At 42.6% G+C, this 25,368-nt stretch overlaps 2 protein-coding genes across 7 annotated transcripts in view; one reads left to right on the top strand and one right to left on the bottom strand.

Moving 5' to 3' along the window:
* Window positions 1-25,368, top strand: part of blvra (biliverdin reductase A) — a 74,758-nt gene that overhangs the window by 11,110 nt on the left and 38,280 nt on the right. The window contains exons 1-3 of one of the 5 annotated variants that reach the window (XM_060824864.1): window positions 13,797-14,242; window positions 14,368-14,723; window positions 22,492-22,619. The exons of 1 other annotated variant lie outside the window; for it this stretch is intronic. Coding sequence is in view for 1 of the 4 variants with exons in the window: in XM_060824861.1 (XP_060680844.1) it covers window positions 14,895-14,909 (15 nt within the window). In the remaining 3 variants the exon portion in view is untranslated. Of the gene's footprint in view, window positions 1-13,796; window positions 14,243-14,367; window positions 14,724-14,879; window positions 14,910-15,669; window positions 15,763-22,491; window positions 22,620-25,368 lie in introns of those variants that run through there. 3 more of the 5 variants (XM_060824862.1, XM_060824861.1, XM_060824866.1) reach the window with 3 other exon arrangements.
* Window positions 1-25,368, bottom strand: part of LOC132815747 (cytochrome c oxidase assembly factor 1 homolog) — a 67,525-nt gene that overhangs the window by 36,962 nt on the left and 5,195 nt on the right. Inside the window, exons 1-2 of one of the 2 annotated variants that reach the window (XM_060824867.1) lie at window positions 14,283-14,604; window positions 14,040-14,108 (exon numbers count right to left, since the gene is read on the bottom strand). The gene's annotated coding sequence lies outside the window, so the exon portion shown is untranslated. Of the gene's footprint in view, window positions 1-14,039; window positions 14,109-14,282; window positions 14,605-25,368 lie in introns of those variants that run through there. The other variant, XM_060824868.1, reaches the window with a different exon arrangement.

Genomic DNA, 25,368 nt, shown 5'->3' with positions numbered 1-25,368 from the left:
AAGCTGCACAGCATGTCTAGCTCCTTGTACCTCGTGGTGAACAGACTGACCAGACCTGGAGAAATCATCTTGGTGAGATGACCCAAAGAATCAGGACAACCCAGGATAAGAGGGGAAGCCCAAATTGACGACTGTAGATCCTGAAATATTAGCTAACCCTCAAAGACCAAGAAACAGTTTATCCCAGCCTTAAATGAACAGCTGATACCAGTCTTTTCAGACAAATAGTTCAAACACAGGAGTAGGAACCTGTAGATAGAGTGAAGCAAATCCTCGGAAACACGTCAGAAATAGGTAGCTGGTGTAGATTTAAGATTGTTTAGAGATTTAAGACAGTTAACTAATGAGCCTTATGAACATTTTGAGAGTTTAATTAAAGTACAGTCGTAGTGCCTGATAAATAAATTGTTTTCCCTTGATTAAGTTGGAGAACTCAACAAAGTTGCATTGTACCTTTGCCTGACTCTTGTCCCCTTTGTCTATCTCACCATGTAACACTATGTTGAGCTAAAAATAGTTTCTGCAAACTGGTCAACCTTGATCAAGGTACATTTACCCATCTTTCATTTTATAACATTACAGAAAACAGAGATCACAATGCCAGCATTAGCATTACTAATTCATCTGGTGCCAATTACACCCTATTATCAGTGTTTTCTTTCAAAAACAAAGAAAACGTTGTATAAGAATGATAAACAAACCAGCTGAAGGCAGGTAATGGGATGATCATCCGAAGTCACGTGTGGCTGACCCATGGCCATTGTCCAAAAGGGCTCAGACAATTGATTGACACAGAGGCAACAATTTGCTTGTAGAAATAAGTACTCAGGGCAGAGGGACGTTGTTCTTGGAAAGTTCTCATCAAGCAAACATGGTAAGCAGCAGTTCTCTTTCGGAAATCACCAGTGAACAGTCTTCACAAAGAAGCCCTCACCAGACGAATGGATGATGGACCAGGAGGAGGAGGAAGACTAACGTGTCAGCCATAGAGCCTCACCACTTTTACAAGACTGATACATTCAGCACGGACAGCCTGTTTACCCTCTGGTATCAGTGAAGCATCCCCCATTTTCACAGTTGTTTACCTTCCTTATTTAATGCTTCTTAGCAACTCAATAAACTATCAGAAAATGACTTATAAATTGTCAACTGCCTATATTAGGAACCATGATCACGAACCTGTAAAATCAAACACACTCCTTCTATGGTAATAACATCTTTCCCAAGCAAATAGGACAAAAACTACACATAATACACCAGATGCAATCTAACCAAGGTTATATACAGTTGAAACATGACTTTGCTACTCATGTAATCAAATTCTTTTTTGATATAGTCCAACATACCACTAATTGCCTGATGCACCTTCATGTTATTTACACTTTCCAACCTCTTACCACTTAAGAAATACTCTGTCTGTCTGTTCTTCCTATCAAAGTGGATAATTTCACACCTTTCCACAGTATGTTCTTACCCAATCACAAAATCCTATTAAAACTGCTTTGTAAGAACAGGAATGTAAGCATGCCAGCAAGATGGTACTTTAAAATACCAAGAAACCAGAAGCTCAGGGTTATGCCTGCTCACTGTCCTGCAAGGCATTCCCCAACCTGTGTTTCATTTCCTCACCTGTTTCCTCAAATGACCAGATAACCAATATTTGTGTTACTGGACAAGGTATAAATACTCGACAGGATAACAAGAAAACACTCCTGTTTTCTTCTTTGAAGATTGTACCCTGGGATCTTGTATATCTACCCGAGAGGGTGGGTTGGGGAAAGGCTGTGGATGGCCATGGGTTAACATTGTACAGTGATGCAATGATAAAGGGTATAACCAAGACTATTCCCTGAGCTTACTAAACAAAGCGTGGATGAATCTTCTGAGAGTTTGAATAATTAGTAAAACATAGCTCTGCTTTGGGTTGTACTGCCTGAGTGAACAAACCAGGCAGACAGCATCTGATATTGATCACTCTGATCTCACGCAGACCTACAGTACTCCTGCAATGGTATATAGTCTAAAGCAGTGGCTGAAGTTTAGAGATTCATTGGAATATCATTTCAGTTGATATTTAATATACTATACAGAAGTTTTTAATCACAGCAGTCTGGTTTTCAGATTTCCAAACATACTCAAGGTTAAATATGTTAGCACTGAATTCCCATCACAAGGGATTGTCGAAAAGGAAGCTTCCAAAATTAAGGCCAGGTCAATCTCAGACAATTCCACAAAAACTGTGTCCTTCAGAACCAATTACAGATATTCCAAAATGTTTTTCTTTTGAAGAAAGCCACATAAAAACATGCTGGCATTGATACACAATCCAATTTGTATGAAAGATTTCAAAATTAAGATAGGACATAAAAATTAAAATTCAAAATATCACGTTTAGTATTTTGCAAACATCACAAGGAACAGAATGTGGGGTATGAGCCAATATCAGAGAAATTCATTTCTCAAATAAACATTTATTCTTTTTCTCTTCACTGATGCTGCCTGGTCACCTGACTGCTCCCTGGCATGTTCTGTTCTTAATCTTTGATAAATTCTGCAATAGCATTCAGACCAGCTGAGCTGAGGCAAAGCCCAACATTCATATAATAAAGGAGAGAGAGAGAGAGAGAGAGAGAGAGAGAGAGAGAGAGAGAGAGAGAGAGAGAGAGATCATAGCTCTGGAAACACTGGGTATCCATTGTGAATATTTCCTCTAGAAAACACATGAGAAAACCACAAAAAATATTTAACCAGAACTCACTAGAATTTGCAGCAGTGAATTAGAATACAATAAAGGTAAAGCTACCAAAGTCTTACCGAAACATAGGAATGTTCTCTCTCACTGGGGAGAAATGACTGGTGGTGGTTTAAACTGAGGGTTACCATGGTTCAGGTGACAGGAGAGGATGAGAAGGAGAGTCCTTAATGGCAATCTCAGCCAGTATGAGAATTGAAACCACACTGTTGACATCACTCTGCATTGCAAACCAGCCACAGAGCCAACACGTCGGACACCCACCACCGCTATTGCAGACTTGTACTCAGATCTAGGCCTGACTGGAGTTTCAGATAGACTGACATTTCAAAACTGTTGTTATAGATTTCCTTGTTCATTTGGTTCAAGAAGACAGGCCAGACAACAAGTTGTCATCACCCAATTTCTTGGTAAAATGTAATGGCTTGAGATGAACCAGCTGCAATGAAATTTTAAAGATGTTCTTTACTGGAGTTAACAAAACTGTAGCAAATGACACCAGTGAAAATGTACTTGCGAGGATGATCAAATGCAAACAGCAGAGGAGGAGAAAAGGCGCTGTGATAGGGTTGAGAATAGGAACTACAAAACAGTGAAATAGGCATGTAATCCACAGGTCATCAATATAAAATATAACCTAAACCCAGAAAAGTGCATTCAATAGCTTGCCACACTCCCCTATAAATTACTTAAAACATCTGATAACTTTCATTGTATGAATTAACTGTATTGAAAGGTAAGTCCAATGAAATAGTAACATATATATTGTTAGTTTAATTGGCGCCAAGCCATGTCATATTATCTTGTTCAGTACACATTGTTAGACTAATTGCTGACAAAAGGCACTCCCAGAATGTTTAGTGTATAAAATACAGAATCAAGTGTATTCATGCCAAAGCTGTCTCTTTAGTATTTCTTATCTATATCCTTAATAAGCGATCCTTTGTGATGAACATGGGATGGAGCAGTACACTAGCCAAAATGACAGCCAAGCCCTTTCCTGCTTTAGTCATCTTAAAGACACGTGTGAAGCAGCAACACATCCTACAGCTGGGAAACAGCCAGGATGCCACTGGGAACAGACATAATCTATCATATTCCTGTAAAGAGAACTAAAAAGGAAAACTGATACTGGCTGTTTAAAAGTGGCAGTTCATTTCCGTTGGACATGCACAATGAAGGGTCAACCAAGAAGTGCCTTTAATGTAAGGATCTGGTCAGATCCCCACAATCTGCAACTCTGCATTCACCCAGCAGGGTGGGAATACTTGGACATTATGAAGTGAGGAAAGGATGGAATCAAATTGTAATGAAACTCAAATTTTAAAAAAGTATCAATTCCATTCTGCAACCACAAATATGAACTTATTTGGACTTTTAGCATAATAAAGTATTCCAAGGCATTTCACAGGAGCATTATGAAACATTTAGAACACTGCAGAGAAGGAGATATTAAATCGGATTACCTACAAGGTGGCTTCCTACAAAGGTGCAGAGAGAAAGGTAAAGAGGCAGTGAGGCCTGTCAGTGAATCCCAGAGTTTAGGGCCTAAGCAACTGAAACTATGGTCACCATTGGAACAATTAAAACTGAGAATGCACAAAAGCAGAGTTGGAAGTGTGAAGAGATTTTGATGCGTTATGCAGCTGGATGAGATTACAGAGGTACAAAAAGTACAAAAATATTACTGGGCTTTGAAAGCAAAAGAGGAAAAGCTTAAAATTGAGGCACTGTTTACACATGAGCCATTATTAATGAACATAGGGCCGATTGGTGAACGGGACATTTTGAAGGTTAAACATAGGCAGCATAGTTTTGGATGATCCTACATTTGTGGAATATAGAACATGGGAGGTAAAGAGCTTGTGGGAATATTCAAGCCGAGAAGTGAACAAAGGCTTGGATGAGAATCTCAGCAGCAGTTGATAAAAAGCAGCTGATGTTCTGGAGGTGGAAATAGGCAAACTTAGTGATAAACGCTGAAAATGTGTGTTGCTGGTTAAAGCACAACAGGTCAGGCAGCATCCAAGGAACAGGAAATTCGACGTTTCGGGCCAGAGCCCTTCATCAGAGCCCTTTTCAGCTCTGATCTCCAGCATCTGCAGACCTCACTTTTTACTCTAAACTTAGTGATAACTTGAATACATAATTAGAAACTCATCTTGAAACAAACATAACTCCAAGGTCACAAACAGTCTGGTTCCAGTCTCAGACAGTTCCTGAGAATGGATGGAGACAGGAGCTAGGGAATGGAGAATGTTGTGGGAACCAAAAGAGAAAAATCATTTGTCAACATGAGTAAAATATTCAGTCTTGGAAAATTTCTACTCATCCATGTTGGACAAGAAACACTCCATGAGGGAAGAGGTTGAGATATTGGTGACAGTATCATCAGCTTTCATGTTGAATTTGATAGTTTATGATGATGCAAAGGAATAGCATATGGTTAAGAAACAAAGATCTTTGCGGTCAAGATCTTTGGAACACACTTAAAGTTACGGTAGAGAAGCTGGAAGAGAAACCATCACAGGTAATTCTCTGGTTATAATTTGATAGATGAGGGTAGGACCAAGTCAGCACAACCAGCTTGATGGTGGAGGAGAAGCATTGGAGGAACGTGGTACAGTCAACTGTGTCAAAGCTGAATACAGTGGAGACGGATGATGAGGGAAAATTTACCTTTATCACAGTCACAGAAACATTTTATCTTGCACTAATCAGGTCATTTTGCAAGGATCAAATTTTAGGGAAAACCAACATTTATACTGCATGAGAGAACACTGATTGCTTAGCAAGTAGACTCTGATATAGCCAGCTCATGTTGTACTAGTTCTTGATCTTAAGAACTCAGCTACTTGAGCAGTCGAGTTCATTTTTAACACCATCACGCCTCACTAGCGCAGCACACTGTAAATCAAGTCCCATTATTCCCAAATTCAAATAATTTTTTTTTAAATAAGTACACAATATTCTGCAATTTACCTGATTTTTAACTTACATCAACAGAAAGCACAGAACAGGTTTCTGTACTTAACAAGAATCAATATTTATTACAAGTAATTAGACTCCAGCCACAGGTAAACAATTATTGAGTCATACAGCATGGAAACAGACCCTTGAGTCTAGCAAGTCCATGCTGAACATAATTGCAAACTAGAGTAGTACCACCTGCCTGCTCCTGGCCCATATCCCTCCAAACCTTTCCTGTTCATGTAACCATCCATATGTCTTTTAAACGTTGTAATTGTAGCCTCATCCACCACTTCCACAGGAAGTTCATTCCACAGGTGAACCATCTTGTGTGTAAAATATTTGCCTTCTTGAATCTCGCTCCTTTCACCTTACAAGCATGCCCTCTTATCTTGAAATCCCCCACCCTGGGGAAAAGCCAACTACCATCAACTCTGTGAACTAACAGCACATAGCACTATTAATTAAAACTCTAAACTCGGATGGAAAATCCATAGTTCAGTTGTCTATGTCCACAAATTCTATTGAGTTAATTCTAGCTGATCCAACAGATTCTTTTTGGCTTCCTTTTTCCAAAGGCTTCGAGTAAAGCACTGATATGATTGTTGATTTGAACATACAGCTGCATCCAACAATTTGAGCACAGGATGAAGCCTACTTAAGAGAAAAGGCAACTAACATTAACCCAACCTATATGAACTATGAGCACATAACACTACGGAAAATCAACAGTTCAGTTGTCTGTGTCCACAAATTCTGTTGAGTTAGTTCTAGCTGATCCAACAGGTTCTTTCTGGTGTCCTTTTTCCAAATGCTTCCACTGGTTTGCAAGTGTCACATGGTAGCTGGTTCAGTGGTCAAAGGTTTCTGATTTAACAACTGAAAGTCACAGCTGACAACAACTGCTCAAGGAACAGCTAACTGGTTTTCTTCAGTTTAAAGTGAGTTTTGACTGCAGAGAAAAACTATCTGGAAAAGAAATCAAAATCCAGAATGGAACAATCAAAGGAGTTCCTTTTCCTCTATGTAAAGTTGAGAAGTCGGTCAGAGATTCTCTACCACAGGCGTCCTGTCACTGATTAATGTGCACACTGAGATTCCTATTGTTTCACGTGCTAAAAGATTGCCCTTCCAAGAAGCCTCAAACAAGATGTGAGCCATTTGTTTACTGATGCTGAAATAAGATGGTTTTGATGCCATCTTACCAGATAATTGTTATTCTGATCAGACAATTTCTCACTGTATATTACTCAAATTCATGGACAGTCCTAACCTGGGCACTGTTGGTCCTGAAAATGAGCCCAGTGTACCTCAGGTCACTCTGGAAGGGCAAGGTATACCGTAAGTTCAGCAACAGGTGAAACTTGCAGTTTCTCACTACTACTACCCAATAGTAACACAAGTGGTGCTCACCACTAATAGTATACTACCATCAAGCCAAGAGGTGTGCTGGCTATCACACAAATTAGCAAAGTGGTATATGGATTTCAGTGTTGACAAAATGTTTTCCTTTATAAGCACTACTCAAGTTCTTTACTACTAAATTCAAAGTTTGTGCAAAGATTTGTAGCTCGGGTGTTCATTGTTGTGGTTCTGTTCACCGAGCTGGGAATTTGTGTTGCAGACGTTTTGTCCCCTGTCTAGGTGACATCCTCAGTGCTTGGGAGCCTCCTGCGAAGCGCTTCTGTGATCTTTCCTCCGGCATTTATAGTGGTTCGAATCTGCCGCTTCCAGTTGTCAGTTCCAACTGTCCGCTGCAATGGCCGGTATATTGGGTCCAGGTCGATGTGCTTGTTGATTGAATCAGTGGATGAATGCCATGCCTCTAGGAATTCCCTGGCTGTTCTCTGTTTGGCTTGTCCTATAATAGTACTGTTGTCCCAGTCGAACTCATGTTGCTTGTCATCTGCGTGTGTGGCTACTAAGGATAGCTGGTTGTGTCGTTTCGTGGCTAGTTGGTGTTCACGGATGCGGATCGTTAGCTGTCTTCCTGTTTGTCCTATGTAGTGTTTTGTGCAGTCCTTGCATGGGATTTTGTACACTACGTTGGTTTTGCTCATGCTGGGTATCGGGTCCTTTGTCCTGGTGAGATGTTGTCCGAGAGTGGCTATTGGTTTGTTGTCTGTTCTGAGTCCTAGTGGTCATAGTAGTTTGGCTGTCAGCTCATTCCTGATGAAGGGCTCTGGCCTGAATCGTCGAATTTCCTGTTCCTTGGATGCTGTCTGACCTGCTGTGCTTTAACCAGCAACACATTTTCAGCTCTGGCTGTCAGTTCAGAAATGTTCTTGATGTATGGTAAAGTGGCTAGTCCTTTGGGTTGTGGCATGTCCTCATTCCGTTGTCTTTCCCTAAGGCATCTGTTGATGAAATTGTGGGTGTATCCGTTTTTGGCGAATACATTGTAGAGGTGTTCTTCTTCTTCTTCTCTTTGCAGTTCTGGTGTACTGCAGTGTGTTGTGGCCCTTTTGAACAGTGTCTTGATGCAACTTCTTTTGTGTGTGTTGGGGTGGTTGCTTTCATAGTTCAGGACTTGGTCTGTGTGTGTGGCTTTCCTGTACACCTTTGCGCTGAATTCTCCATTCGGTGTTCTCTAAATGACTATTCACAGAAACATGATCATAAAGAAGAAGGTGTGAATGTGGTTAGTCAAATGCTCAAATAGTTCATAGCAGACTCTCTGGTTTCAGAAGTGGAGATGGTGGGGTGTGGGACGAGAGTTGGAGTGGGGGGGGTAGAACGGGAAGAGAGACGAGAGACAATAAAAATAGGTAAACATGCAGACAAATAAAAGCTGCAGAGAAGTCCACTGGTTAGGCGGTCAATCTGTTAATTAGTACTGATCTGTTTTGCAATGGCACACAGTTTGAAAGTGATTTAAATCCAATATATCTATTTCAAGTGATGTCAATCTTTAATTTAGCATCTGTTATGCTGTTCCTGCTAATACACTGCTGGAAGCGTGGTACAGAAGGTCTGCCAAGGGAATACTCCAAATTAGTAAGACAAATCAGTCTCATACTGATGTTACACTTTGACTTTCAGTCAAACAGTGCCCTCTGCAGAGGATGTATGTTAGCGCCAGTGTATGAACAACAACTTACATGTATGTACTACCTTTAATGCAGTTTCACAGTAACATTACTGAACAAATTGTCGCATTGGGCAACATAGGGATAGACACTCGGTCAGATAACCAAAAGTTCAGTCAAAAAGATAAGCTTTAAGAAGCATCTTAAGAGGAGGGAAGAAATAAGTAGACAAGCAAAGGTGTGTAGGAAGAGAATTCTAGCTTTGAGAGTCCAAGCAACTGAAAAATGTGGCCTCCAATCATGCAGCAGTTAAAATTGAAGGGACTCAAAAAGCCAAAATTAGAGGTGCACCTGTACCTCAAAGGGTTGTAAAGTTGAAGGAGAGTTCAGAGATGGGGAAGAATGAGATGATGGATCAGTTGAAAATTTTCAAATCAAAACTTTGACCGAGAGACAGTGTGGGTTGGCACCAGTAAGCTTGATAGGGATTGGGACTAGATGCTGGTCAGGACAGAGACATAGGCAAGATTGTTTAAGTGACCTTAAATTTACAGCATGCAGAATTTGAGACCAGTCAGCAGATTGGTCACATCTGAAGATAATAAAAACATAAATAAGGTATTCAACAGCGGGTGAACTAAGGCCATGGCAAAATTGAATGATATTATGGGAGAGAATTAAAGTGGTTTTTAGTGACAGCACAGGTATGTGTTTGGAAACTCATCTTGGGGTCAAACATGATACCAAAGGCCGAAACACAGCACTCTAATCTCAGATAGTTGCCAAGGGCATAAATGGAGTCAGTATCTGGGATTCCACATTTGCAGCTAGGACCAAAGTAAATGGCTTCTTTCTTCCCAATATTTACTAGGCAAAATTTCTCCTCATTTAGTACAGTTTCTCTGAAGCGGCAGAGACTGAGGGAAGACTTGTTAGACGTCTACAAAATTATGAAATGCATAGATAGGGTCAGAATCTTTTTCCCCCGAGTTGAAATGTATGATCCCAGGTGGCATGCATTTAAGGTGGAAGGGTGAAAGTTCAAAAGGAGATTTGAGGGGCAGGTTTTTTTTTTGCAACACAAAGTGGGAGGAGTCTGGAACATGCTAGTGGAGCGATAGTAGCAGTAGATATGATCGGGATGTTTAAGGGATATTTAGATAAGCATATGAATTTGCAAGGAATGAAAGGATATGGACCAAGGATAGGCAAAGGGATCAGTTTAGTTTGACATCATATTCAACACAAGATCGTGGGCCAAATGTTCCTTTTCTGTGCTGTACAGTTCTATGTTCTATGACAATTTAGCAACAATGGAAGAATTGAGAGAGATGGCAGAGAGGTAGAGTTGGGTGTTATCAATATACTTGTGAAAATTTACTGTGCTTTCCCAAAACTTCACGTAAAAGCAGACAGGTTGTTAGGGGATACAAAAGAAGATGATATGGGAATGAGACGAGAAGCCATGAGTTTAACTATGGTTAGATAGATAATAAAAGAATCAAGAATCCAGCCCATTCAGCTGGATGACAGTGAAAAGGCACTGAAGCTGGGTGATGTGGTCAACTGTGCCAAAGGCTCAGACAGGTCCAGCGGAATAAGCAGGAACAGTTTACTTTGTTGTAGTCACGTTGAATATCATTGCTGACTTTGTATTTGCCCACAATTTGTAACCTCATAATACAGCATATGACTGACTCTAGCATTACCAACAAACCAGAAGATCAACCATTGGTCAACCAAGTAGTGCAGGAAGGCATGCCTGGAGAAGCACCAGGCGTACCTATAGATGACACGTCAAACCAGTGAAGGTACAACACAGGACTTCTTACATGCAAAACAGAGAAGTAACACGTAGTAGACAGTGATCCCACAACCTACAAATTCAATTTAAACTCTGCATTCCTGCCTCATCCAGTCATGAATGGTAGTGTATACTTAAATAACTCACTGGGGGAAGACTCTGCAAATATCCAATCCCCAATGATTGGGGAGTGGGAGGGTCCAGTATCTCAATGCAAAATATAAGACTGAAACTTTTGCATGCATCTGAATGTAGGTTTGCTCAATGAGCTTGAAGGTTCATTTTCAAACATTTCATCACCACACTAGGTAACATCTTCAGTGAGTCTCTGGATGAAGCATTGCTGATGATTTCTGCTTTCTACTTATATATTTGGGTTTCTTTGGGTTGGTGATGTCAATTTCCTGTTCTTTTTCTCAGGGGGGTGGTAAATTGGGTCCAAGTCAATGTACTTGTTGATTGAGTTCTGGTTGGAATGCCACGCTTCTAGACATTCTCGTGCGTATTGCTGTTTGGCTTGTCCTAGGATGGATGTGTTGTCCCAGTCGAAGTGGTGTCCTTCCTTTGTATGTAAGGATATTAGTGAGAGGGGGTCATGTCGTTTTGTGGCTAGTTTGTCCACTATAGTGTTACACATCATGTAACCCGGTGGCTTGTTTGTCCACTATAGTGTTTGTTAGTGTTCTTACAAGGTATTTTGTAAATGAACATTAGTTTTGCTTGTTGTCTGTATCGGATCTTTCAAGTTCACTAGCTGCTGTTTCAGTGTGTTGGTGGATTTGTGGACTACCATGATGCCAAGAGATCTGAATAGTCTGGCAGTCATTTCAGAGATGTCTTTGATATAGGGGAGAGTGACTAGGGTTTCAGGACGTGTTCTGTCTGCTTGTTTGGACAAAACACATCCAGAAACCCTAGCCACTCTCCCCTACATCAAAGACATCTCTGAAATGACTGCCAGATTATTCAGATCCCTTGGCAGCCCACAAACCCATCAACACACTAAAACAGCAACTAATGAACTTGGAAGACCCTGTACAGACAACAAGCAAAACTAATGTCATTTACAAAATACCATGCAAGGACTGTAAAAAACACTATAGTGGACAAACAGCAGGAAACTAGCCACCAGGATACATGAACATCAACTAACCACAAAATGACATGACCCTCTCTCACTAATATCCTTACATACAGATGAAGAAGGACACCACTTCGACGGGGATAACACACCCATCCTAGGACAAGCCAAACAGACATGAACGAGAATTCCTAGAAGCATAGCATTCCAACCGGAACTCTATCAACAAACACATCAAGTTAGAGCCCATCTACCACTCTCTGAGAAAAAGAACAGGAAATGGCATCACCAACCCAAAGAAACCCAAACATGTAAGTAGAAAGCAGGAATCATCAGCAATGCTTCGTCCAGAGGCTCATTGAAGATGTTACCTCGTATGGTGACGAAACGTCTGAAAATGAACCTTTCAGCTCAGTGAGCAAACCTACATCCAGAACCTCAACCTGAGCTATAAATCTTCTCAAAACTCGCTATTTGTATACATCTTCAGCCACAAATAGATGTTCCAGCTTGGCCTTCTCCTGAAATCCTTAGCGTCACACATCAGTTTTTAACCAATTCAATTCACTCCACGTGGCATCAAGAAACGGTTAGTGCAAAGGCTATGGGCCCTCACAATATTCCAGCAGTAATACAGAAGTTGTGTGCAGTAACTCTAGCCAAGCTGTTCCAGTACAGATACAACATTGGCATCTGTAAATGTGGAAAAATTGGTTAACTCCTATCAAAAATGCAGGTCAAATCCAACCAGCCAAATGCTACTCCAGTCTATTCTCGGTCATTTGCAAAGTAATGGAAGGCAAAGTAATTGAAGGAATTATTTATAGAGCCATCCAGTAGAAATAAAAAAGAGAAATTGCTAGGATAACTCAGCAAGTTGGTAAACCAAACAGAGAAAGCAAAACTACTTCTGAAGAACTTTCTCTCCACAGATGCTGAGTTTGCCCAGCAACTTTTGTTGTTGTTTCTGATTTCCAGCATCTGAAGTTCTTTGGGTTTTTTGGAGCCATCAAGCAGCATTGACAAAAGCAGGTACCTACTTACTGATGCCAAGCTCAGTGTCCAACAGGACACTCAGCTCCTAATCTTAATACAACATTGGTCCAGATATGAAAAGAGAATAAAGTTGCAGAGGTGAGGTGAGGTGAGAATGACTACCTTTAAATAAAGACTATTCCCCCTATCCATGATGATGTTTTTATCAATCTCTGTAAGGTCACCACTCAGCCTCCGACACTCCAGGGAGAAAAGGTCCCAGCCTATTCAGTCTCTTCCTATAGCTCTGAGCGTCCAGTCCTGACAATATCTTTGTAAATCTTTTCTACACCTTCTCAACTTTAACAACATCCTCCCTATAACTGGGCAACCAGAATTGTATGCTGTATTCTAAAAGTGGCCTCACCAACATTCTGTACAGCCACAACTCCTATACTCAATGCTCTGAAAAATGAAGGCAAGCATGCAAAATACCTTCTTCATTCCTGTCTTCCTCTGAGTCTACTTTCCAGGAACTATGCATCTGCACAGAGAAAGTGAGGACTGCAGATGCTGGAGATCAGAGCTGAAAATGTGTTGCTGGAAAAGCACAGCAGGTCAGACAGCATCCAAGGAGCAGGAAAATCGACATTTCGGGCATGAGCCCTTCTTCAGGAGTGTCAGAGGCTGAGGGGTGACCTATGCACCTGCACCCCTAGGTCCCATGGTTCAGCAGCATTCCCCCGGCCCTACAATTAACTATATACTTCCTGCCCTGACTTGCCTTTCTAGAACATAACACTTCACATTTATCTAAATTAAATTCCATCTGCCACTCTTCAGCCTATTGGCCCAACTGATCTCCAGTTGTAACTCTGAGATACCGTTCTTCACTGTCCACTACACCACCTATTTTGGTGTAATTTGCAAACTTATTAACAAAATGCATATATTCAAGTCAAAACCACCTATATAAATGGTCAGTGGACCCAGCACAAATCCTTGTGGCACACTGCTATGTTCCCAATCATGCCCTAAATTCATCTGCCTTACCTCTCAGACCGCTTGCTTTGAAATAAATAGTTTAATTTATCAATCTTAAATTAATAGTTTAATTTATCTACCAAGCTCTTGCCTGCTTTGACTATTCGACTTGTTCTTGTTATCTACCGTATCAGCCTCAGGCCTTTTTTGGCGGTGGGGGATTTGAGCGGGACGGTGAGGAGAGGAGAGGAAGGATGCCGAAACTAAAGAAGAAACCGCATAAAGAAACGATTTAAATTGCCGGTTAATCCTGATGCTCCTTGCAACAGAACGACCAAAGGGAAAGCTGGCAATTTGACAAAGCTAAGTGTCCTGCCAAATGTTCAATTAAAAAAAATGGAAACATTCACAGGCAGCATGTGTGGAAAGTTAAACTGGAATTACCTGTTCGAGTTATTGTAGTGAAGACAAGTCACGATGACCTTAGATTTAATCCTGTCTCTTTGCTACAGGCTGTAACAACAATAAAAACGCTATCAGGTTCCTCACATTGAATCACCAAAACTTCACAACATGCAGAGCGCCATCTTGTCACTCTCACAATAACTTTATTGACAATCTCGCGACATTGGTTAAAGTCCAAAAAGGTATCAAAATATGTCCTGAACGTCAAATTTAAAAACACACTTTTAAAAACAAATTAAAACTTGCGAATCAACGTGCGTGACAAATTCAAGGCGATAGTTAAGAATGCGTTTCATCCAATAAACAGATGCACTCTTCCCGCCGGTGAACCAAGGTTAATTTCAGCAGGATAATGGATGAGCCGCCCATTCGCCGCGTTGTTCTCCCAGTCACACGGCTGATGGTGCAGCTAGAAGGTGGATGCTACAGTTCATTGCTGATATAGACAGTGATAATACAAAATACTGCCAGATGCGGTCAGTCTCATTTTCATAATCCTGCAGTTGCTGCCAGGGACGGGGATAATGGCGGCCAAGACGTCTGCGCTCTGACGTCATTGGAATACGGTCTATGGGATATACAGAGAGTCAGGTGGTTCAGGATGCGCCTGCATCTACTAAAGAGTGAAACTTTATGTAACAGTTTGCATAAGCTTTTCAGGAGGTGAGTGTGAATATTCATAGAGTACGTTTATTGTAGTAAAGAGACGGGAATTTATGATATTACTGTTAAAACACGATTTGGAGATGCCGGTGTTGGACTGGGGTTAAAAATCACACAACACCAGGTTATAGTCCAGCAGGTTTAATTGGAAGCACACTAGCTTTCGGAGCGATGTTCCTTCATCAGGTGATAGTGGAGGGTTCGATCGTGACAGAATTTATCGCAAAAATTTACAGTGTGATGTAACTGAAATTATACATGGAAAAATTGATTGTCTGTTAAACCTTTCATCTGTTAGAATACAGTGATAGTTTCACTTTCATGTGTAAATCACAAAACCCTTTTAAAAGTTGCATTCTCGGGTTAGCTGTTAACAATGGTGATAGCTAGACAATATGTTGAAGGTGTTAGCCCCCTGTGTTCTCTGTCTATGACCTGATGGTTAGATTGATTCTAATCGAAAAAGTGAGATAACAGAGTTTTACATGAATGCAGGCAGTTTTTGAGCAAAGTGCAATGTAACTCTGCAAGTACAAATTCACCCCACAAAATAGGTGTGTGTGTGTCTTTGTCTGTCTGGGGTGGGGGTTGTGTGTGTGTGTGTGTGTGTAGTGGGTGCAGAGTGTCTTAAGTCTGTGAGGGGGTGGGAGTGTGTGTGTCTATAAGGGTGTGTGTGGGTGTCTGTGTGTACCTGTGTCTGTGTGTATGTGAGAGAGAGAGAGAGTGTGTGTGTGTGTAGGAATATCTATGTGTCTATGTGTGTAGTGCAATGTTGATTACCTGTAATGTGACATGAACCCAAGGTCCCGGTTGAGGCACTCCCTATGGGCACCGAACTTAGCTATAATGTTTAAACACATTATGTGTGCAAGATATGTGGTTAGATCATCTCTACTTGCCTTTCAGAAACTGGTGCTGAGCTGCCTTCTTGAATTGCTGCAAGGACACCCACAGTGCCAGGATAGTGACCCAGTGACAGAGAACCACTGGCAGTATCGTTCCAGTCAGGATTGTATGCAGCCTGATAGGGAGCTTGCAGGTGGTCTTCTGTGCTGTCTTTCTAGGGTACAGTCAATGAAGTGCTTCTGGCAGTGTTGTCCTTATTATATAGAAAATGTGGTGCAGTGAAGCTCCCAGAGACATTGGTGTGATAATGACAAATTATATTTTTTAGTCATGTTGATTGAGGGGCAAAAATTGATAGGACAGTAGAAGAAGCAGTGATTCATTAAGGTAAAAGGGAAGTTTTCTGACTTTTTTTGAGGAAGTAATGTGATCTACTGATAAAGAAAATGCAGAAAAACTTGTCTATCTGGATTTACAAAAGTTATTTGATAAGGTGTGTGTTGAAATCTTGCTGACGGAGGTAACACAATGTTAAAGGCAGTGATAGCACCTTGCCTCTGACCCAAAAGGTCTGAGTCTAAGTCCCATTCCAAGATCTGATAGCCAATGATGGTGCATTCATAACATGTCCAAACTATCCTTCTAACATAAACCAATGACAAGCCATGAGAATGGGAGTAATTTCTGGTAAGCTATGTGAAAGAAAGGAAAGTTAGACCTTTATCACAGCACAATTCATTGTGCCGGGACTACAAAATGCATGTAAAATTGTATGTTGTTTCTAGCAGTTTGGACCTGCTAGAAACAAAGGTGTAAGCAGAATTCATAATAGTTTGAAGAATGAAAGTGGATAAATATATGGAAAAGATAAGGTGACAGGATTAAGTGGATAGCTCTTACTGCTTACCCAAAGTGGGAATTAAGTCATACATTATCCGTGTGAATGTTAGAACAAATGAATGCTGAAAATGTGTTGCTGGAAAAGCACAGCAGGTCAGGCAGCATCCAAGGAGCAGGAGAATCAATGTTTTGGGCATGCGCCCTTCTTCAGGAATGAGGAAAGTGTGCCAAGCAGGCTAAAAGGTAGGGAGGAGGGACTTGGGGGAGGAGTGTTGGAAATGTGATAGGTGGAAGGAGGTTAAGGTGAAGGTGATAGGTCAGAGTGGGGGTGGGGGCGGAGAGGTCAGGAAGAAGATTGCAGGTTAGGAAGGTGGTGCTGAGTTTGAGGGTTGGGACTGAAACAAGGTGGAGGGAGGGGAAATAACAAAACTGGAGAAATCTGAGTTCATCCCTTGTGGTTGGAGGGTTCCTAAGTGGAAGATGAGGCGCACTTCCTCCAGCTGTCGTGTTGCTATGGCCTGGTGATGGAGAAGTCCAAGGACCTGCATGTCCTTGGTGGAGTGGGAGGGGGAGTTGAAGTGTTGAGCCACGAGTTGGTTGGGTTGGTTGGTCCGGGTGTCCCAGAGGTGTTCTCTGAAACGTTCCGCAAGTAGGTGGCCTGTCTCCCCAATATAGAGGAGGCCACATCGGGTACACCGGATGCAGTAAATGATGTGTGTGGAGATGCAGGTGAATTGTGGTGGATATGGAAGGATCCCTTGTGGTCTTGGAGGGAAGTAAGGGAGGAGGTGTGGGCGCAAGTTTTGCATTTCTTGCGGTTGCAGGGGAAGGTGCCATGAATGGAGGTTGGGTTGGTGGGGGGTGTGGACCTGACGAGGGAGTCACGGAGGGAGTGGTCTTTTCGGAATGCTGATAGGGGAGGGGAGGGAAATACATCCCTGGTGGTGGGGTCCGTTTGGAAGTGGCGAAAATGATGACGGATGATACGATGTATCTGGAGATTGGTGGGGTGGTAGGTGAGGACCAGTGTCCTGGTGGCGATTGGAGGGGTGGGGCTCAAGGGCGGAGGAGCGGGAAAGTGGAGGAGATGCAGTGGAGAGCATCGTCGATCACGTCTGGGGGGAAATTGCAGTCTTTGAAGAAGGAAGCCATCTGGGTTGTTCGGTGTTGGAACTGGTCCTCCTGGGAGCAGATGTGGCGGAGACGAAGGAATTGGGAATAATAGTTGGCATTTTTACAGGGGGCAGGGTGGGAGGAGGTGTAGTCTAGGTAGCTGTGGGAGTCGGTCGGTTTATAGTAAATGTCTGTGTTGGTTCAGTCGCCCGAGATAGAAATGGAGAGGTCTAGGAAGGGGAGGGAGGAGTCTGAGATGGTCAGGTAAATTTGAGATCGGGGTGGAAGGTGTTGGTAAAGTGGATGAACTGTTCAACCTCCTCGTGGGAGCACATGGCCTCATTCCTGAAGAAGGGCTCATGCCTGAAACGTCGATTCTCCTGCTCCTTGGATGCTGCCTGACCTGCTGCGCTTTTCCAGCAACACATTTTCAGCTCTGACCTCCTGCATCTGCAGTTCTCACTTTCTCCGAGAACAAATGAATGGCCTATTCCTGTCTTATGTTCTTTCATAAAGCTAAGAGAAGCACCAAAGGCTGAGTGCCTTCCTTCTGTGGCATAAAGTTCTGTGTAATAAAGAAAGCTAAATTTGAATTGAATGTTCCTGCCTGACTTGAGACAAGGAATTTTGGTCTGTTGGATGTGATGTAGAACATGGAGCATCTAGAGTCTAATTGATTTTTTTGAAATGTGTTAATCAGGTATTACAAACTGTTCAAAGTTCCTACCCTGTGTTAAAGTATATCAATAGTACCTGTCCTACTAAAATAATGTTAAAACTAGTATTAAATTTATGTCAGTAAAATTAACCTATAATGTAATTTATTAAACTCCTCAAGTGCTTGGTTAATACTTAATAATAATTGAAAGGGTGTTATGAAATGGTTGAGGAACTGAGAGAGAGAACCTTTCTTATCAGGCTGCAACACACTACAGTAAACCACCCGCACAGTGTATCTCGCTTCTCCATTTTCCCTCAGTATATCTTCATCATCCTGCACTAAACTTGATGCATCTGCTGGTGCGAGATACAGTACTTTCAGCAGCACCCGTGGCGATTGGGCATTTCAGAAACAGACAAGTTATTTCAGGAATCTACAGTTAAATTGCTTATTCATGATGAGCAGCATCACTGAGGATGAAAATCCATGGCCTTTGTGGCATATTTCTACCATAAGTAAAACAAGAAGGCATCAAAAGGGCTGGAAAGTTAAACCAGGGCCTACATAAAACTAACCTTTTTTAAATTAATCATTGATTGGGCATAAACACCATTTGTGAGGCCAGCATTTATTGCCAATCCCTAACTACCTTTGAGAATGTGGTTAGCTGTCATCTTGAACCATAATCTATGTGCTTTAAATATGCCCACAATGGTGCTAGGCTAGGAATTCTAGGATTTTGCCTAATAAGAGGTGAAGATATTGTAGTTGAGTTCCAAGTCAGACTGGTGTGTGACTTGGAGGGGAACATGCAGGTGGTGATTTTGTTGAGAGCACGTCTTGAATACTGAATGAGAAGATAAATGTCCAGGTATTTCCCAATTTCACAAAAAGTTTAAGCTAACAAGCAGAAGCCATTTTAATCTGGTAGTTAGCTCTAATACCTACAATGTTGCTGAGTCAAAATTCTGGAACTCGCTGTAACAACAATGTAGATGTGCCGACATTGCACAGGGACTGAATCAGTTCAAGAAGACCGCTTACCTTCTCAAATGTTTGAAAATGGGAAATTCCTGTTCCTACTTGTGTGATGAAGCCATTGTTTACCTAAAGCAAGCTGGGAAGTGTTAGGAGGATGGGTATCAGTGGCAGAGAGACATAATGCTCAGTTTTCCACTTTCTCAAGGACAGGTAGATTGGCAATGTGTTATTCCAAGTAAAATGTCACAGAATGGTTGGTGTGGGTTCTGTTGGGGGCAATTTGTGTATGACATGAGTTAGAATAAAAAGTGAGGTCTTCAGATGCTGGAGATCAGAGCTGAAAATGTGTTGCTGGTTAAAGCACAGCAGGTTAGGCAGCATCCAAGGAATAGGAAATTCGACGTTTCGGGCCAGAGCCCTTCAGGAATGAAGAGAGGGTGCCAGGCAGGCTAAGATAAAAGGTAGGGAGGAGGGACTTGGGGGAGGGGCGATGGAGATGTGATAGGCGGAAGGAGGTCAAGGTGAGGGTGATAGGCCGGAGTGGGGTGGGGGCCGAGAGGTCAGGAAGAAGATTGCAGGTTAGGAGGGCGATGCTGAGTTCGAGGGAATCGACTGAGACAAGGTGTGGGGAGGGGAAATGTGGAAACTAGAGAAATCTGAGTTCATCCCTTGTGGTTGGAGGGTTCCCAGGCGGAAGATGAGGCGCTCTTCCTCCAACCGTCGTGTTATGATGTTCTGGCGATGGAGGAGTCCAAGGACCTGCATGTCCTCGGTGGAGTGGGAGGGAGAGTTAAAGGGTTGAGCCACGGGGTGGTTGGGTTGGTTGGTCCGGGAGTCCCAGAGGTGTTCCCTGAAGCGTTCCGCAAGTAGGCGGCCCGTCTCCCCAATATAGAGGAGGCCACATCGGGTGCAGCGGATGCAATAGATGATGTGTGTGGAGGTGCAGGTGAATTTGTGGCGGATATGGAAGGATCCCTTGGGGCCTTGGAGAGAAGTAAGGGAGGAGATGTGGGCGCAAGTTTTGCATTTCCTGCGGTTGCAGGGGAAGGTGCCGGGAGTGGAGGTTGGGTTGGTGGGGGGTGTGGACCTGACGAGGGAGTCGCGAAGGGAGTGGTCTTTGCGGAACGCTGATAGGGGAGGGGAGGGAAATATATCCCTGGTGGTGGGGTCCGTTTGGAGGTGGCGGAAATGACGGCGGATGATACGCTGTATACGGAGGTTGGTGGGGTGGTAGGTGAGAACCAGTGGGGTTCTGTCTTGGTGGCGGTTGGAGGGGCGGGGCTCATGGGCGGAGGAGCGGGAAGTGGAGGAGATGCGGTGGAGGGCATCATCAATCACGTCTGGGGGGAATATGCGGTCCTTGAAGAAGGAGGCCATCTGGGCTGTGCGGTGTTGGAACTGGTCCTCCTGGGAGCAGATGCGGCGGAGACGAAGGAATTGGGAATATGGGATGGCGTTTTTATAGGGGGCAGGGTGGGAGGAGGTGTAGTCCAGGTAGCTGTGGGAGTCAGTCGGTTTATAGTAGATGTCTGTGTTGAGTCGGTCGCCCGAGATAGAAATGGAAAGGTCTAGGAAGGGGAGGGAGGAGTCTGAGACAGTCCAGGTGAATTTGAGGTCGGGATGGAAGGTGTTGGTAAAGTTGATGAACTGTTCAACCTCCTTGTGGGAGCACGAGGCAGCGCCGATACAGTCATCGATGTAGCGGAGGAAAAGGTGGGGGGTGGTGCCAGTGTAGTTGCGGAAGATGGACTGTTCCACATATCCTACGAAGGGACAGGCATAGCTGGGGCCCATGCGGGTGCCCATGACAACTCCTTTAGTTTGGAGGAAGTGGGAGGATTGGAAAGAGAAGTTATTCAGGGTGAGGACCAGTTCAGTCAGTCGAAGGAGGGTGTCAGTGGCTGAACTGGTCCCACTGACACCCTCCTTCGTCAGGGAACACCTCTGGGATGCCCAGACCAACCAACCCAACCACCCCGTGGCTCAACACTTTAACTCTCCCTCCCACTCCACCGAGGACATGCAGGTCCTTGGACTCCTCCATCACCAGAACATCATAACACGACGGTTGGAGGAAGTGCGCCTCATCTTCTGCCTGGGAACCCTCCAATCACAAGGGATGAACTCAGATTTCTCCAGTTTCCTCATTTTCTCTCCCCCCCACCTTGTCTCAGTCGATTCCCTCGAACTCAGCACCGCCTTCCTAACCTGCAATCTTCTTCCTGACCTCTCGGCCCCCACCCCACTCCGGCATATCACCCTCACCTTGACCTCCTTCTACCTATCACATCTCCATCGCCCCTCCCCCAAGTCCCTCCTCCCTACCTTTTTATCTTAGCCTGCCTGGCACACTCTCCTCATTTCTGATGAAGGGCTCTGGCCCGAAATGTCGAATTTCCTGTTCTTTGGATGCTGCCTAACCTGCTGTGCTTTAACCAGCAACACATTTTCAGCTATGACATGAGTTAACCTGTAAATCCACATGAAGTTCCAACTGGGATTAGAATAAGGGGAGAAGTTTTAGTTAAATGATTTATATGATTACTGCTTATGAAGTTAAGATTCATTTTTCATTTATTCTTATTCAAGAAAATAATGTGGTTAAAAGAAAATTAAACTGCAGAAACACAAATGCTGATGCAGCAGAGAGACATTTTCTGTGGAAATGCAATGTGGCTGAACTGGCATGAACCTTGAGGCCTTATTTGGAAATGCAAAGTGAGGATATCGTACCATACCAAGAAAGACCAAGCAATTGTGTTTAGTCAAGGATTAGAATGAAGCACAGATTTCAGAGAGGAGATAGTCAGTGGTAGTAGGTGCCATGCCACTTCTGGAATGTGTTAAAAAGGAAAAAACAAGATGACCATTTTGGAATTTAAGCAATCTACAAGACTCATTGAGGTAGCATGCTGCCTCATAATCCTTTCTTGGGTGAAGTCTCCTAACATTGGCTCAATAAGCACATGATGTTTAATACATTGCAATGCTTGGAGATCCTTTTCTTTGTTAGTACCATTCAGTTTATAACAAGTGTGAACATCAGCCAGAAGGCTTATGCTTCCTGATTTTTTTTAAAAGGTACTTAAAATCACAGTGGCATATGGGTCTGCTCAGATGAAAGAATGTGAGTATGGCTGAGTGCATACCAATGATTGCTATTTTTTAGACATCTTAAATATGTTTACCTTATAGAAAGCTGTTTAAAAAGAAATATAATGTGGGCTGTTCCTGGAGGAAAAGGCAGTAGGGGGCATACTTAGGCTTCTGTGGCTTCAAATGCTTATTACAATATCTGCGTCTGATATAAGTTTTGTTGTTCTTCAGACGCGCCCTACAGAAATGAAGAGCAAAGATCCAACATCAGGAGAAAAACATACCAATCTCGACATAATGTATTTTCCTCTGTTTGCTAATATTTGTGATGCAATATGCTGCAGATTGGACTATAACAGGTAGGGGGGTCATGTCGCTCAGTGAAGAGTCCATCTGCTAGTTTCCAATTTTTATTCTCTGGCTGATTTTTCTGACTAGTAATAGAAAACAGTGGAAAATATACACCCATGTATCTGAATGACTCTGCAATCTGTCAGATGCTTTCCTCCAAGGTTAGCAACATTGACAACAAGCGATTACTTCAGCCTGTATCTATTGTAATATCCATGGAAATTGATCAAAACAACAAGACTTCCTTGCACTGTTCTGGATTGTAAAGTATGATATAGATTTACAGCGATTTTTGAGAAGATTTGTAGCTCACGTTAATGATAAGTATGTAAGTTAGCTTGCTGAGCTGGAAGGTTTGTTTTCAAATGTTTTGTCACCATACCACCAGTGCTTCACCAGAGACACTGACTGATAATGTTACCTAGTATGGTGATGAAACATCTGAAAACAAACCCTCTAGCTCAGTGAGCTAACTTAATAACAGATTTACTGTAATCTAATCTAGATTTCCCTTTACTAATCTAAACTTTTCAATGAAGAAGGCTGTTCGAGGGCAAATCACTGCCTACTCAATTGCTGCAGTAGATTTTTTATTGTCCCATGTTAGGGGAAACATCAGGACATTTCTGTGACATATTCATCCACAGATGGTTTGGGGATGCTTTTGGAGCCAGATAACTAATATAAACCATTTACACCAATTCAACAAGACAGTGATTATTGTTCTGGAAGTCAGATCAGTGTCCAAAAAAAAAATTGGCCACAGCATCATTAATGTAGACAGCAATTGCACATTGCAAAATCACAGATGTTGTTGACTTTATGGGAATTAATAAGGAAATTTAATTTTCCGAATGGGCAGTTCTCCTCTGTCTGTAACCCTCTGAAAGAATTCATTTAAGTTGGAGAATTCAGAGGGTTCCATTACCTGGCGTATCTACTGCTAGACTCAACACATCTGCTGTCAGCATTATACTTCCCAGACCTGATGTACTCTGGCACCTTAATCCTACACTCACCAGCAGCTGAAAGTTTCCTAGCTAATATCAGTTCCGAGGAAGGGTCATTCGTTCGAAACTTTAACTCTGATTTCTATCTGCAGATGCTGCCAGACCTACTGAGTTTTTCCAGCAGTTGTTCTTGAATTCCTGAACAAGTTTGTAACAGAAAACCCCCATCCTAGAATCCCCAGTATAGAAGCCATTTAATGTTAAGTGCGTCTTAAACTGATTAGGGATGGAAATATGATTTCTGACACTAATATCTGGCCAATGGACTTGAACTTTCAGAGGTATGGCAATCAGCATTGTATTGTTGCTCTGCTCCTACATTTTTGCCAATAACGCAGATCTTCACATTTCTGGCCGGTTATTCCAATAGCTCCTTCAGACTGGGTTGGAGGATTTGAGCTATAGGGAGAGGCTGAACAGGCTGGGGCTGTTTTCCCTCGAGTTTCGGAGGCTGACGGGTGACCTTATAGAGGTTTACAAAATTATGAGGGGCATGGATAGGGTAAATAGGCAAAGTCTTTTCCCTGGGGTTGGGGAGTCCAGAACTAGAGGAAATAGGTTTAGGATGAGAGGGGAAAGATATAAAAGAGACCTAAGGGGCAACTTTTTCACAGAGGGTGGTGCATGTATGGAATGAGCTGCCAGAGGAAGTAGTGGAGACTGGTACAATTGCAACATTTAAGAGGCATTTGGATGGGTATATGAATAGGAAGGGTTTGGAGGGATATGGGCAAGCTGCTGGCAGGTGGGACTAGATTGAGTTGGGATATCTGGTTGGCATGGACCAAAGGGTCTGTTTCTATGCTGTACATCTCTGACTCTATGACTCTAATTGCAGAGCATACCTTAAATGAGTTTCCTTCCTCGTAGAGCTGGATCACTAATAAGCCACACATTGGCTGTCATATTCTGGTATGCATTCACTAAGATATTGTAAAATTCTGGGATATTTAAATCACTTTTCAATATATTCGTGGATACATGTGGGTGAGTGTGAGGGTAAATGGAAGAATGTGTAGATGTGAAAATAGACAGAATGGCTGAGGTAAATGGCTAAGGGCAGCTGGACAATTTGCGTCTTGGGGAGAGTTGGATCATGGGATATAGACGGGTTGAGTGGTTGAAGGTCTAGGGATGTGGAGAGGATTGTTGGTGGGAGGCCTTAGAGTTGGATCAGTTGCACAGTTACTCAGGAGTCAAACTAGGACTTGTTCATTTGACATTTGCAAAGTGTCCAACTCTAATTCAGGGCCAGGACCTTGCCCAAGTGCCTGTGGAGCAGGGAAATTGCACTTCAGAAGTTCAGACTTCCAAGGAAATTCCCACTCAATGTATTGGAACTTCAACACGATCCCAACAGGCAATTTGTAGCAGATATTTTATCTCTGAATGACCAGAGCCTCGCCAGGTTGGGCCATCATTGTATAGATGGGAACTCCAAATATAGGATTATGGTTAGCATGCTACAATAGAGCTTCGGCCATCTGGCTGTCAAATCTGAGACAACAGCGTCTTATTAAAAACAAAAACTGTCTCTGTCAAAAGTATAAAAAGGAACCAATTTCCCAAGCCTTTCAGTTCTGAAGAAGGGTCTTGATTTGAAACTTTTCTCTCCGCATATGCTGTCAGACCTGTAGAATTTCTTCAACGTTCTGTGTTTGTTTCAGATTTCCTATATCTACAGTATTTTGCTGTTTTATTTAAGTAAATCTAGTTCAATAATAAAAGTACAAAAAGTGCTGGAGAA

Source organism: Hemiscyllium ocellatum, chromosome 5 (assembly GCF_020745735.1).
Source record: "Hemiscyllium ocellatum isolate sHemOce1 chromosome 5, sHemOce1.pat.X.cur, whole genome shotgun sequence".
Classification (NCBI taxonomy): domain Eukaryota; kingdom Metazoa; phylum Chordata; class Chondrichthyes; order Orectolobiformes; family Hemiscylliidae; genus Hemiscyllium; species Hemiscyllium ocellatum.
The sequence above is the reverse complement of the archived record's forward strand: the minus strand, read 5'-3'. Positions and strand labels throughout refer to the sequence as shown.